At 32.0% G+C, this 15,494-nt stretch overlaps 1 protein-coding gene and 1 long non-coding RNA gene across 2 annotated transcripts; both read left to right on the top strand.

Annotated features, from left to right (window-relative positions):
- Nucleotides 1-4,153: 4,153 nt before the first annotated feature.
- LOC131015824 (FCS-Like Zinc finger 3) lies at nucleotides 4,154-5,480 on the top strand. Its single transcript, XM_057944259.1, has 2 exons — nucleotides 4,154-4,854; nucleotides 4,943-5,480. The coding sequence occupies exons 1-2, from the start codon at nucleotides 4,739-4,741 to the stop codon at nucleotides 5,124-5,126; spliced, it is 300 nt and encodes a 99-aa protein (XP_057800242.1). The 5' UTR covers nucleotides 4,154-4,738; the 3' UTR covers nucleotides 5,127-5,480.
- Nucleotides 5,481-14,034: 8,554 nt separating this feature from the next.
- LOC131016389 (uncharacterized) lies at nucleotides 14,035-14,903 on the top strand. The gene is made up of 2 exons (XR_009098936.1): nucleotides 14,035-14,409; nucleotides 14,656-14,903. It is a non-coding gene; the product is annotated as an uncharacterized LOC131016389 (long non-coding RNA).
- The last annotated feature ends 591 nt before the right edge of the window (nucleotides 14,904-15,494 follow it).

Here is a 15,494-nt window from a genome sequence, read left to right as displayed (position 1 = left end):
ACATCATCAATCCAACTTTTGGGTAAATATCACAACTAAAACTTTATTTCAAAGCTGGAGATATTTTCAAAGCTCCTTTATTTCAGTAATAAACAATGTAAAAATAATTGAATGACTTTGCACTCGGTTTGTGCTTGACAGATTAATCAAAGTAACAATATTTAAAGCTTTATATTTCTTCTTGAAAGCTCTATACAAATTAGAGTTCAGCTTCTTCTTTTTGACGGAAGAGTCCAGCTATTCGTACTTGCAAATCTGATTATTATATACAGACTTTCGATTACTAGATTAATCGCTTCCTTTTTTACGGGCAACTTAAATCTTTCCTCGAATTCAAAGTTGGTCACAGATATGTATAATTGCTAAAATAAAAATCAAATTGTGATCTATAAGTGAAAAACATATCAACCCTAATTACCAAGGATGACCGCAGCAATATATTGGGTCAACCAATAACTTTAATGTTATTTACGGATGTAGAAAATGGACAGAATATCGACGTTTATGCAGAAACCAAGGCAAGAGTTAGACTCTTTCTCCGTAAGATAAAATTGTCCCGCACAGTACACACGGTTGAACGGCAAATGTCCCCAAGATACAACGATTTATCTACGAGTACGAGGCCATGTACTAGGAACTCAAACTCGGGACTTGAGTATGAAATCTAAAGCTAGAATGAAGAATGAGTAAATTAATTATTTGAATTAATTTTTAGTGTGTTTGATTACCATCTGCAGGGGAGTATTTATTGTTTTGCAGGGGGTTCCTTGAACCGATGTGACTCTTCAGTCCGAAGAAATGCACCCTTCTGGTTTGAAGAAGTATCTCTTCAGTCCGAAGTGGTGCACCCTTCTAGTTTGAAGAGGTATCTCTTCAGTTCGAAGTGGTGCACTGGTTCGGTACCGAACTGCCGCTACGTAGGCGCATCTGGCCCTAACCGCCGCCACGCTGTCACCTCCATTCCACGTCATTGCCACGAGTGTCCGAAGTGGTGCACCCTTCTAGTTTGAAGAGGTGTCTCTTCAGTTCGAAGTGGTGCACTGGTTCAGTACCGAACTGCCACTACGTAGGCGCATCTGGCCCGAACCGCCGCCACGCTGTCACCTCCATTCCACATCATTGCCACGAGTCCTCCTTACATTTACCAAAACTCGAAGTGGTGCACTGGTTCGGTACCGAACTGCCGCTACGTAGGCGCATCTGGCCCGAACCGCCGCCACGCTGTCACCTCCATTCCACATCATTGCCACGAGTCCTCCTAGTCACTGTCCACGACCGTTACATTTACCAAAACTAAAGGCTCCTCACGAACGAGCGAAGTGCACGTGCTATAACTCGTTCGCACATTCCTCGTAGGAATTTGAGCTTTAGCCTTAAAAGACTAAGTCAAAACCCACTTGAGTGCACCATAAGGTCTACCATAGAGGAGCACACTTAATTGCTTCTTCATGGTAGATAATATTTTATAAATAGCTTACAACTCTCTTGTTTTTTCAATGTGGGATAGCACACACATTTTCATTTACAAATAGCTATTTTTGGGCATTAATTACTCATTCAATTCTTAATCGATATAAACAAGTAAATATACCAAATTAATCTACTTAACATGTAGATTCCAAAAATATCATTTAATTCCATTAATTACAAAAATAATTATGACATTAATTAGCTATTTATTCCAACAATTAATTTATGAGCTGAACTTTACTAATTCTTTAATAATGAATTCAACTTCAATTTATTCTGCAAAATGTCAATTGTGGCCTCTGTCAAAAGAATTGGCGTTATAGATCTAATTAAGCTCACTAGTAAAAATATGTTTCTCACACCGTAATTTTAGTTTTTCAACATCACAGCTCCAAAAATATGTTTGGGTGACCATAGTTAGATTTTCAACACCTGAATATTGAATACTTAATTACAATAATGCATAATGCAAGCTATTTCAAAAATAAATTGAAATTGAAGTCATAAATCGAATAAATGCTAAAATTTAGGTCATAAATCATAATTAATCTCAAACTATTTAGGTTCTACTTATGCCTGTACGTCCCAAGTGGTTCCATTGAGAACTATAATTTTCGTCAGGATTTGCAGAACTATTAGAATTACTGTATTTGCTATAAAAATACCAATTTTAAATGCTAATTTATTTATTTTTATTTGAAGGAAATGGAGCAATGTAGTTTTAGCGCTAGATATTACTCCATAACTTTATTCATCCGTTTATAAAACATAATCTCTTTTTGTAATTTTGAAACGTCTTAAAAAATTACTCTTTCTCATTTTGAAAACTTTCTATTACATAGAGTGTCTATGCATAATATAATTAATTATCATTATTAATACTCCATCCGTTCCAATTTAAATGGTGCACTTCTTTTCGACACGGAATTTAAGGAGAATAAGATTATAGTGTAAAAGTGTATAAAAGTACCATATTGTTTGTAGTGTATAATTATTACCAAAAATAAAAACGCACCATTTTAGTTGGTACGGCTCAAAAAGGAATACGCATTATTTAAATTGGGACGACTCAAAAAGGAATACGCATCATTTAAATTGGGATCGAGGGGATACTATTTTTTAAATGAGATTATTTTTCTACTCATAATATATTAATTATTTTTATTAAAATTCGTATCGTTCTAAAATCTACTCATAATATATTAATTATTTTTATTAAAATTCGTATCGTTCTATTTTAAAATTATTTTTTACGAATGAATGATGTATTATATTAAACCAACGGTCAGGTTATAATCATACAAAATTGGAGATGAGATTTAAACTCTTTTTCCGTTTCTACTTGTTTACAAAGACTCAAAAAGAATCTTGTCCATATATAAACCACTACTTTATTAATTTTGAATTTCATTGCATGATGCATTGATCCTTGTTTCTTCTATTATATCATGATTTTAATCAATGATTTTTTTGAGGGAATGATTTTAATCAATGATAGCAATACCGTATCAATTACAAATAACCAAATGATGAAAGACGAATTCATATTTATGGTACTTTATAATATGATTCAATCGTGAGTGACGATGAAGTAGTAAAAATAGATCCAGGGTTCAAATAATTACCTAAAATATGTGTGATATATGTACATTTTTCTCTTTTTGGGTAAAAATAATTTTGTAAAACATGTGATTCAATCATGAGTTTCAATATATTTCAGTCATGCGCATTATTGATACACAGTCCATCCTCGAGTAAGCATATCATATATGCCAAAAATTATAGAGGTGGTCTCTTGTGCACCCGGGAGCAAAATGACACTAACACTATTTTATTTTACAAATGACACTATCATATTATATAAATAATACGGTTGCGAAATGACACTAAAACTATATTGAAATGACACTATCATGTTATCGAAATGACATTGTGCACACAGGAGAATTTGTGACAATTATATACCAACAAGTTTGAATACATCAATGGTTTTAGATTGAACTTGTTGCACTTAATTTTTTAAATATATCTTTTTAATATAATTTTTATATTGCACAGAAATAGGGTTTACCCGATAAGCAGCTGGAATAGAATTGAAGATGTGGGTTTACCCAATACATTTATTTATTTGAGAAAGAAGAAGTGATGTATAAATTATAAGCACCAGATTGAAAAAGAAAACAAATGCATGTCTTTGTCATGAGCTCAAATATTAAAACTACAGAATCCAAGATTGAATTGGCATTTGTCCAAGAAAGTTAGAACCAACATAAATGATAAATAAAATAATAAAGTTCATGAACCTATAAAAGATTCCCCAAAAAACAAGGGACCAAAGTGCAATAAACTAGAAAGTACAAGTTGTTTATTTATTTACTAGAAAACCTTTCTTGTCCAACTCCAAGAGATGCAGTGTACTACTTCTTCTGCCACAGGATTCAACCCCTTGGATTTGGGGAAACTGCCACTGGTTTTTATATTTCTTTTAAATTACTAATAATAATCATATTCCAGTGGTCCAACCCCCCATTAAATCTTGGTGGGCTCAACCAATAATACCTCTCATTTCCAACTTGTCAACAATTCATGTCACAAATGCTTCAACCCAACAATTAATCAACATATACTCCCATCATTCATTAATTTAAATCAGTCATCAATTTATAAAACTAGATGCCACATCAAATAAAGAGCTCTAATGTAATTAATTTTATAACACTAATAACATGAATTTTGCAATTTATTCCAATTTTCTCCTGATTTAAAATGTTACACCAATATGCTAAAAATCTTTTACATATGTGGTGGTGCTCTAAACTCCTCTCCATTAAGATATGTTATTAGTGTTACAAAATAAATTTTATACTAGAAAAAAAAAAAACAAACAATGGGGGAAATTCATGATTTTAAAAGTAATTGACCTTCCCTTAAAAAAAAGAAGCAATTAAGGTGATATACGAAATTAATCAATCTGCAGTTATAGATATTTTGTTTAAAATGATTAATATATAGGTGCAAGTTGATTCGATTAGTTGTAGTGATTGGTGCATGTGGTCCAAGCAGCACTCAGTTTTCCCCCTTCCCACCCGTTTGCCCTCTCATTTCACTATATAAAACCACTACCTCTCCACACCATCTCTCCTCCCAAAATTCACACCAAGAATTTAACGCCACCGCCGCGCCGCCCTAGAACCACCAATTCCTCCGCCGCACGAACACCGATTCCGCCGCCGTGCTTTTACAAAAGAAAAAAAAAATAGAGAAAGAGATGAGGCCGTCCGCTTCTCACTACGCCGGAGGCGAATACAACCAGCCTCATTTCCTCGATTCCTGCTCTCTCTGCCACAAGCATCTCAGCCAAAACAGTGACATCTACATGTACAGGTTGGTTGAAATTTCTCAATTTTGTGAAATGAGATCTCGTTTTTGTTAAATTTCTAGGTAATTTAATTTACCTATTTTAAATCTGCAGAGGAAACGCACCGTTTTGTAGCCAGGAATGCAGACAAGAACAGATTGAGATGGACGAGGCAAACGAGAAGAGATGGAAAATTTCTTCTTCCAAGAGATCTAACAGTGTTAGACAAAGCAAGGATTCAACTAAGGAATCCGACACCAACAAAGCCGTTCGAACAGGAACCGTTGCTGTAGCCTAAAGCTCAAGATTTATAAATACATATCAAGATTCAAATCTCCACACGAAAAAGAAAATAAAGGGGGAAATCAGAAGAAAAAAAAAAGGAGACGTATTGATAATTTCTCGAATTCCTGATTATGAAAGGCGTTTGAGAATTACGAGGTGGAGTTTGATCTGTAAAGGAGAGAAGCTGGGCAGGAGGAAGGAGAAGAAGACCCTGCTATACAATTTTGGTTTTTTTTTTTTCTTTCTTTGTTCGTTACTGTAACGTTTCTTGCTTCTTCCTTTCTTCTTTTTCTTAAATCAAATCAATATGACGAAAGCCCTTCCTTCATTGGGATTCTAGGAGATATATAAATCTTTGTTAATTCAATTTCTCTCTCTCCATTCTTATGATTGGGGCTTTGAATCAGATTCTACCGTAATAATTCATTTAAATTAATACAAGTCGGTATTTGTTAAAGAACTATTGATAAATTAATATGCATATAAAAGATTTTTCGTGGATACGATAAATTCACAGAGATCAATTATTATTATTATTAATAGGATTTTGCGCAAGTAGAGTAGTGCAGATTGGTGTCCATTACTTTGAGATGAAGTAATCTTTTTTGTGTCTGGGTGTTGGGAAAATGTCATATTTTTTCGCAATTAAAAAGAGAAGGATTTTATAATTACTTGTTTTGGTTATTAAAATTAAAATATAAGGTTGTAACGTAGCTTAAAAAATTCCCTATATATAGGCTATGGCACGGAAATGGAAATATGGTGCAGAAAGCTGATATTATTATTAATGTTATTATTTTCGTTCTCTTTATTTATGCAAAACATTTTGTTAATGCAGCAAAGACTGACATAGATGTATCAAATATTTATTTGGTTGAGTAAATTTAAAGGGTAAATAATACCAAAATTCACTGACTTTTGGTGAATTTTGATTTTGATTATAGTTTTCAACTATTAACATAAAATACATGAACTTTCGATTGATTCTAATTTTTTCCATAAATTATAATTTTGCTTAATTTAAAGCTTACATGCCACCCGAAATTACCAGCACGACAACATCGTCCGATGAGGCTTATAAACTAAAGGATTAATTGCCATAAAATACATAAACTTTTACGAATTGTCTGATTTGATCCATCGATTAAAATGTCATCGTTTTGTTGTAATTTGAGCTGGAATTCGTTAATTATGGTAGAAATTGAGTTTGCAACCTACAAATTAGCGTTCTTCTTTACAAGATAATTAAGGTTCTTCGTCAACCACTGATATTGGTAGGACTCTTGGTTCACCACTTCGATTGGAGTCGTTTTGTTCCGATTCTAGAATTGCAATGACTAATTCCTCACGTTCAACCTTGAGTTCGCGCTCTTATCTCGAAATGCAGCTACTTTGTGGTCATGAGATCCCTGCTCTGATTCGAACGCCACACATCGAGAAAAATTCAAAGCGTAAATTCTATATATATCCTTGTGCAGCTGCAAGACTTTGTTTTATCTTTTGTGTTTGTGTGCGAATGAGAGAAATTACGAGGAAATAAGAGATTTTGAGAAATTAGGGTTTATTTTGAAATCAGTGAGTAAAACGATGCGTTTTATTACCAAACGACAATATTTTATTTTTACTATCAAACGACCTCGTTTTTACTATCCAAGTCAATATTAATAAGCCACATCATTTAGAAAATGAGCAAATATTTGACCAAAGGAGTCGACGTGGGAAAAATCAGAATCAATTAAAAATTCATGCTAATATTTAATAGTCATGGTCAAAATCAAAATTCGCCAAAAGTTCATAAATTTTGACGATATTTGCTCAAATTTAAAATATATTTGTACAATTGTGGCTTATTCCAATGGGGTCATACACAATTCTTGGATTCTAGAAAATTCAAACATACCTAAACCATTTACTTCAGTCACGAACTTCTTGCTCAACATATTACAATAAGTAAATTATTCAATGCTTCATTTACATACATTTATTTAGCACATGAACTACATGTTCACGAATTAATTTGTGGACGTGTAATGTCGAATTTATTTGATCAGACATGAAAAAGTGAGCTAAAAAAGAAAAGTAAAAAAGAAAAGTGAGAAGCTTCTGTGAAACTTCAAGGAAGCACATGCCCAAATAAATCTTTACGGAACATAGTGCCCTCCATTTGCTTGGATTTAAGATTCTTTTTACGTAATGATTTTTGGTAGAAATTATATTGCTTAAAGTTGTAAAAAATTTCTCCTTAAAAGTTGTACTGTCTTTGTATTATTATATTGGAATAAATAAATTGAGATTCTTGTAGAGCCCAATCAGAAGATACCAATAATTTGAGCAAAAGAATTTAATAGTAAAAGTGTTTAAAGGGTGGGACACGTAGTAGACATTTGTAACATCGACATTAAGTTAAAAGATTTATAGATTTGGGGCAGACCCCTATTATTTAATTGAGTTAGGCAAATCAAAAATGATGAAAGTAACTCGTAGAAAGTATAATACTTAATTAAGACATGTTGAATTTAGTATATGCTTTTCCTTAATAGTGACGTTTAACAATAAATTACGTCCTAAATGCATCACTTTATTTCTGAATTGTACTGCTATTAGGCTTTCGGAAATTTTATGCATACTAAATTATTAGAGCATCCACAATGGTGGTGTCTTAGAGGGGTGTCTTAGGAGTGGGCCCCACCTAAGACACACCCCTCTCCAATGCATTGTGTCTTAGGTGGGTGCTTAGATCCCCATTTCCACAAAATTCATATTTCTACACTTTTATTTTTAAAATTCATATTTTATTAAAATTAAAATTCTACATTACAATAATTTAAAGACATAATTTAAATACAATAATAATAAAAAAAAATTACAATAATTTTCTAGGGCTCAATCGGACCAAAACGAGACCAAATGTGCTCCTTCAAGTCCAATTTTAAAATAAAATCCCCAATTCTACACTTTAATTTTAAAATTTCAAATTTTTATTAAAAATAAAATTCCAACATTACAATAAAAAAATATTACATAATTTAAATAATAAAAAAATACATAAAGAAAATATAGGATTTTAAAAATTGAAATATTCAATATTACATTAACTAAAATAAATAGGATTTTAAAAGAAAAAAAAAATTTGAAACCCCACCCCACCCCACCCCACCCCACCCCACCCAGCCTTTTTTCCCTTCCTTCTTCCCCAACTTCCCCACCCAGCCGCTCTGCAAATTTCACCATCGCTCTTCAATTTTTTTTTTTTATTTCACGCGCGTGGCTTCCACGCAAATCAATTTTTCAGCCTTCGCCCCGGGTCCAGCGCTCGACCTCGCCTCGCACCTGGCCGCGTCTCCAGCGCACGCCCGTCTCCTTCGGAGCGGATCGAGGCTCCCTTCGCCCTCCGCGCTGCAGATGCTCTTAGTATACTAGTATTATTTTATTAAGTATCTAGATTTCTCTTCTTAACTATTTTATATAAAGAAACTGTTATTGTCGAATAAAAATAAGTCGGATCTATTACAAAATCAAAGGCATCCTTAAACGACTGCAGTTTATTGATTTACGTATACAAAATCTCATGTACACCCGGGTGTACGGTACGCTCGGGTTGTATCCGACTCGGATCGTGACCCGGATCTAATTCAACTGGACTATCCTACCTGAATATCAAGTGTAGTGTCATTTCAATATAGTGTTAGTGTCATTTTCGAAATAGTATCTTTTGTAAAACAAAATAGTGTTAGTGTTATTTTCGAAATAGTGTCATTTATAAAACAAAGGGGTAATTGCCTGTAAATACATCACCTTTCACTAAATTCTGGTATTGCACATCATCTTTAAAATCCGCCTCATAATACATCACCTTTATCTATTTTCTGATTTTGCACATGGCCATTAAATCTGTCAACTGTGAAAATGAGTTGGAAGCCGGAAATCCACCTAAGCTCGCTGGTCGGAGCATTTTAATGATGTGGCTTCCAGATTGGCCAAAACTACGTCGTTTTGAGTTCAAAAATTGAACTTACGCAGCCTTCTAAAATCAAACTTCCAAACTCTAAAATCAGAAAATAGATAAAGGTGATGTATTCTGAGGCGAATTTAGTGAAAGGTGATGTATTTACAGGCAATTACCCCTAAAACAAAATAGTGTTAATATCATTTCAAGATCGTGTTAGTGTTAGTGTCATTTCAAGAAAAAATGGATCAAAATAGTCCAATTGGGTCAGGATCCGAATCGGGTACAACCTGAGTGTATGGTATACCCGCGAGTACAAGAGACCACCTCTTTACTGTAACCGACAATTATTACAAAATTGATTTTTGAGGTCTCTCGGAAAAGGGAAGACCGAAAGACTCTTCAAGGTGCGAGTGCATGTTTTATTTAAAAATTATAACAGTAGGCACTCGTGCGCGATGCACGAACTACAATATATTTTATTTATTTAAAAATTATAACAGTGAGTAGGCACTTGCGTGGCGGTAAAAAAACTCATCTTTTATATTACTCCCTCCGTCTCATAAGAGTGTACCCTTATTTCTATTTTGAAAAACGTCTCATAAGAGTGTGCATTTGTCATTTTTGGACACTATCACACCACTAATTCCTTATTTTTTATTCTTATTTTATACTCCCTCCGTTCCGCTTCAAATGATCCAAAAAAATTGACACGAAAATTAAGAAATGCGTGATAAAAATGTAAAGTGGTGGTGGGACAACCCAAAAAGTAGTGTTAAATGTCTAATTTTATTTCTAAATTTGGATTGGGTCATTTGAAGTGAGACAACTCAAAATAGAAATTGGGTCATTTAAAGTGGAATGAAGAGAGTAATAAAGTGAATCACTTTTTCAACTCTCAATACACTCATCTAACATTTTATTAAAATTTGTGTCATCAAATATAATGCACATTCTTGTGGGACGAATGGAGTATAATATATAGATTACATATTGTATTTTAATTGTTGGATATCGTCCTTGATTTCTAGTCTAGAAAAGAAAACTTTCATTATTGACCACTACATTTAACTATAAAAATCATATCTTGCAGCACATAATAATAATGGAAATATCATATTTCGTTGCAACATATTAGAATCAAACATTAAATTGTAATTTTGATTTCTAACATTTATAAATTGTCATAACCATATCCAACTAATAGCACATTTTTTTCATTTCAAAAAACTGACGTGTCACAAATAACAAGAAGCCAATAGAAGCGGACGAGATCGAAGGTGTAATGAGGAAATGGTGAATCATGACATCGATTTTTAGAGATTTTCAAGATATTTTGTAACAATTTCTAAACATTAGGTACTAAAAGAAGGAGTATTACAATTTTTTGTTGGAATGTTTTTTGAAAGATACTTAGAGGTTGTGTTATAAGTTTCAAGAGCTCATAAGATGTTAGTTTTTTAAGAGCTTATTTATCAAAGTGGTTGGATAATCAATATCTATATATGAAAATACAGTTTGTGGTAATTTTGCAATAAAATCATCAATTGAAGGCAATGATAGAAATTAATAAAAATGGGAGAGGAGAGATAATATAACTAAATCCCACTATAGCCTAAATATAAGGAATAACCGAAAAAAGAGGGAGGAAAGAGAAAGGGGGAGAGAGGAGGAAGAATAAAAAGAAAATGTTTATAATTTATTTTTAATTATTTTTATCATAATTTTTAATTTAAAATGTATATTGAATATTTTTTTATGAATAAAAAAATATGTAATATAAAGATCATAACTTCCAAAAGAATGTTGTTTCACTCTTTATTTATTTATTAACAATAGTCAAATTTGCTTCATAATTTTTTTCAATATAAATCTTAATTAAAGCTTATGACAAAATATCTACTTTGAGAAAAAGATAATCGAAAATAGATTTGGAACAATTGATGATTATTTAAAGTTTTAGAGTAAATATTTTTTTAATCTCAATTTTCCTCTCTCATTAATGTTAAACATATACTATATTATTTTTTCTTTTATTTCTTTTTATAATAATTTTATTTTGAATTTTTAAATAATTATAACTTAATCGTTCATAATTTGTTTTAAATTATTTTTACACCAAATTAGAGATTTTGTCATTGTATTTAATTTAAGATGTATATTGAATATTTTTTTATGAAAAGAAAAATATAGTATAATATAATTTTTTATATATATAGAACCAAATAAGATCATCTCCCAACAAAATATTATTTCACCATTAATAAGTTTTAAAGTAAAATTTTCTCTCTTCCTCTTCCATAAATGTTGAACATTGTGTTATTTATTTATTTAGTTTTTATATTAATTTTATTGTATTTTCTATATTTTGTTAGATATCTATATATATAATACTCCCCCCGTCCCTCAAAAATTTGCCCTAAGAGAAGCGGCATGAGTTTTAAATGATTGTAATTATAAAATTGATGGTGAAACCATATGCAAAAATAGAAAGTAAAGATATTGTGGCAAACTTTTGAGGGGCACCTCAAAAAGAAAATTATGGCAAACTTTTTAGGGACGAAGAGAGTGGTTTTTAACGAAACTAAAGAGAAGGAAATCATTTTGATTTAATTTAGATATCTTTAATGTAAAAATATCTGCTTAAAAGTTCAATTTGTATTAATTCTAATATAAATTTGTAGATAAATAATTAATTGTCTGTATACGAATTTTAATATTTACTTATATACACATATTCTTTTTATTTTGTTTTTCTCAATTATATTATGTACAAATATAGATTTGCTTATATTTTATAACTATTTAACATTTATATATATTTATTTATTTAAATATATCGTTTAATTTTAATATATACTCGCCGTGCATCGCACAGGTGAGCGTGTACTAGTTTAACTTATAAGTTAGAGAAAAAAAAATTAGTTAGAGAGAGAAAAAATCTTTATTAGATAGAGAAAATCGAATAAATATGAAATTCGAATGATATATGATAAAAATTGAAGAAATCATAGTTGAACTAGTTTCAGAAAATGAGTGGTATTTATAAGATAATGAAAAAATAAGTTGGGATAGATAAATTTATTTTTTGTGAAGTTTAGAAGTTTTTAGAGCTTATTTTTATAATTTATAAGTTTTTTAGTAACTTATTTTGCCAAACACTTTCAAAGATGCTCTTATAAGTTCTTAAACAATTTATGTTATTTTAAAGAGCTTATAAGCTCAATCAAACATACATTAGACCGATATATGATATTTTCTGTAGTTGTAGTAATAATAAAATAATACTCGTAATTTTTAAAAATATTCTATTATGTAGGTGAAAGAAACAAGAGGTGGTATCCTGCAAAGATTAAAGAAACTTTAATTAAAAATTATTAAGTTTTAATTAAGTGTGGTCCCACGCGTCCTAATGTAAGAACGTACCCACAGAATAATTTGTGAAGAAACAGAATAAGCTGAAAACTTAGGGCGGAAGAAAAAGGAGTGTTGAAAAGGTCAAGGTTAATAAATACAAATAATAATATTGTCAAACATTTCACATTTTGTTCTAGAACTAGAATACAAGCTTCGTCAAAGATATTTAAATTACTCGTACACAAGAGTCTCAATTCCTAATAAATTCTCAATGAATGAATATATGAATTTTCCTTCCTTAAAATGTAAATATGCTATTCATTTAATAAAACAAGATATCCACGGCACACGTATGCACACGTATAATTCGCTTTTGTTATAAGATTGTGATTTGTGATCGTGACTCGGTTGCGACCTGCCTTGGGGAAGCTCATTGATCAAGGCCAGACTTAATTAATTTTGTGTGTTATCATTGGTTACGAAATCGCAAGGAAAGAAAGGTTGGATATGTTGCTATTAAAATTAATATGAGTAAAGCTTATGATAGGGTGCAATGAAAATATCCAGAGTGGGGTTTCCAGTGAATTTTTACAGACTTATTATGACATAAAATATGTTAGTTTCATAATAATCTTTAATCATTTTAGATCGAGATTCAAAATATACATCCAAAATTTGGACGAATCGCAGAAGGAGTCAGGCACGAGATTAAATTTCAGTGCCGTTTCCACCCAAAAATAGATAAACAGTTAGAGATGATAATACGTAACCCTCAAATACATATTGAGAATAGTTGTATTGGATATAAGTGAAAGTTGGGAATCAGTGTTGCCATCGATTGAGTTCGCCTACAATAATAGTTACTAGGCAACCATTGACATATATAGCAAAGTATGCGGTATTATACAGAAGAAGTGTAGATCGATCTTTATTGGGGGAAAGTAGGTGATAGAAATATGTTAGGACCATATATAGTCAATGAGAGGATTGAGATTGTTCATCAGATCAAATAAAAAAATAAAAGAGGTTCAAGATAGACAAAAGTCTTATACTAATACGCGGCGAATTGAACTGTATTTTAAATTGGGAGACAATATTTTCCTAAAATTATCTCCCTCTAAGAGAATAGTAAAATTTGGTGTCGAAGGTAAGCTAAGACCCTGCTTTGTAGGACCACCCTATGAAATCTTAGAAAAGATAAATCCACTAGCTTATAGATTAGTGTTATAACCAAGTTTTGGAAACGTCCACAACATTTTCATACGTAGATAGTGTATGTGTCTCTCTTAAAAAATTTAAAATTGGCTAATACATGATATATATGAAACTACTCCTTCCGTCCCACCATTTTAGTCCCTTATTCCATTTTTAGATGTCCCAAAAAGATAGTCCACTTTTCTAATTAATACTATATAAAAATATTGTTTTTACTAAATTAACCTTATTTAATGTTTCACTTAAATGTGAAAAAGGATGTGTGAAAATAATAAATAAGGGTATAAAGGATAAAAATATAAAAATTAAATACATTTTCTTAATATGTGTGAAAAGTGGGAGGGGACTAAAATGGTGGGACGGAGGGAGTATATTTTAGGGATTCAATAAATTTTACCAATAAGAAAATCGGCCGAATAGCTCTTTTAATTGTAGAAAAAATCGATTACAATCAAAATAGGATTACATCTTTAACCTTTTCAATTTGAAATGCATCAATAATTTCTTAATTATTTCATTCGTTAGCTGCATTAGAATAAACGCTCGAGATTAATTATTCATCCTCTATATCAAAATCCACGAGAATTCTACCACTTAACCTTAATCTCCTATGACGCTCTCTGATGTTGGCCTAACATCCAAGCCACTTCTATCTAAAGCGAAGGCCCCCACCAAAGCAAGCAAATGATCAACCTCTGCCCAGACTACTACTCCACCATGACCACCACCATCTCCCAGGAAAAGTGAGTCTGATAGCAGTTCAGACTCTGATGTGGAGGTTAGTAACTCTTACTCATCAAAATTCTACACTCATGAGGTAAAGGCTTTGTTCAAATCAATGTCCGTTAGAAAATTTCTGAATGAGGGCAAGGCTGATCTACCATTCTTTGCAAAATACAAGCTTGTCCTCTTTCTTCAAGATAGAAGTTTGTGTGTAACAACCCAACTTTTGGAAAATAATAATAATGATAAAAAAAAATGAGAGTTTGACCTTCTTAATGTTGGCTGCTTTGTTATTCTGCAGGAGTTCCAAAAGAGCAATTAAGAAATGAAGGAATTAAAGAATAAAATAAAGAGGGAGCTATGGAAGGAGTGAAGGATTTTACCGTCTCAATAACAAAAGAGAATGGTTTTTATTTTGGGATTGAAACTGACGTGAAGATGTAAATAAAAATATTGGAATGTTGAGTTGAGGAGTAGGCAGTACGTGGCTTTCTTGTTTACCAACCTATTGAATAAAATAAGATATGGATTTGATTGGTTTTGATTGCAGAGAAGAAATTACATACTGGACAAATATAAATTCATTCATTTGGGCTTGAGGCCCAAAAATAATCATAACTATAAATCCTAAATCAAATTAAGGGCATAAGTATGTATTGGGCCCAAATAGAAATACTAATAGAAATAAAAAAAATCTTGAATTAATTAAAGAAATCAAATGTGGTGTTTCATGAAACCAACACCTAAACTACGAGGTGAAAAGCATAAACTATACCTAGTAAAGTTGATCGGAAAGAGTGAAATGAAGCGATCGGAAAACAGGAGCTCAAAGGAAAACTAGCTGTTGTATTTGAAAGTATATGATAGCGTAATTACAATGCACGAGTGCGAGGTCTATTTATAGAGTACAGGGAAGGGTAAAATGGTAAAATTGGTGTAAGCGCATGCACTTGGCGTGGTCGAAGGGTATATCAGGAATTTCATCTTCACGCGGGAAGTCTTCCGCGTTTCTGGCGATCCCTCTGATGGAGGTGATCTCTCTGGCGTGGATGACTTCTCTGGCGTGGAGGACTTCTCTGGCGTGGATGACTTCTCTGACGAAGACGACTTCTCTGACGAGGATGACTTCTCTGACGAGGG

This window comes from Salvia miltiorrhiza, chromosome 3 (genome assembly GCF_028751815.1).
Source record: "Salvia miltiorrhiza cultivar Shanhuang (shh) chromosome 3, IMPLAD_Smil_shh, whole genome shotgun sequence".
NCBI classification, from domain to species: domain Eukaryota; kingdom Viridiplantae; phylum Streptophyta; class Magnoliopsida; order Lamiales; family Lamiaceae; genus Salvia; species Salvia miltiorrhiza.
The sequence above is the reverse complement of the archived record's forward strand: the minus strand, read 5'-3'. Positions and strand labels throughout refer to the sequence as shown.

Coding starts and splice junctions, on each gene's coding strand:
- LOC131015824 (XM_057944259.1), top strand. CDS start 4,739: ATGAGGCCGTCCGCTTCTCACTACGCCGGAGGCGAATACAACCAGCCT. Junction 4,855..4,942: donor AGTGACATCTACATGTACAG/GTTGGTTGAAAT, acceptor TTAAATCTGCAG/AGGAAACGCACCGTTTTGTA.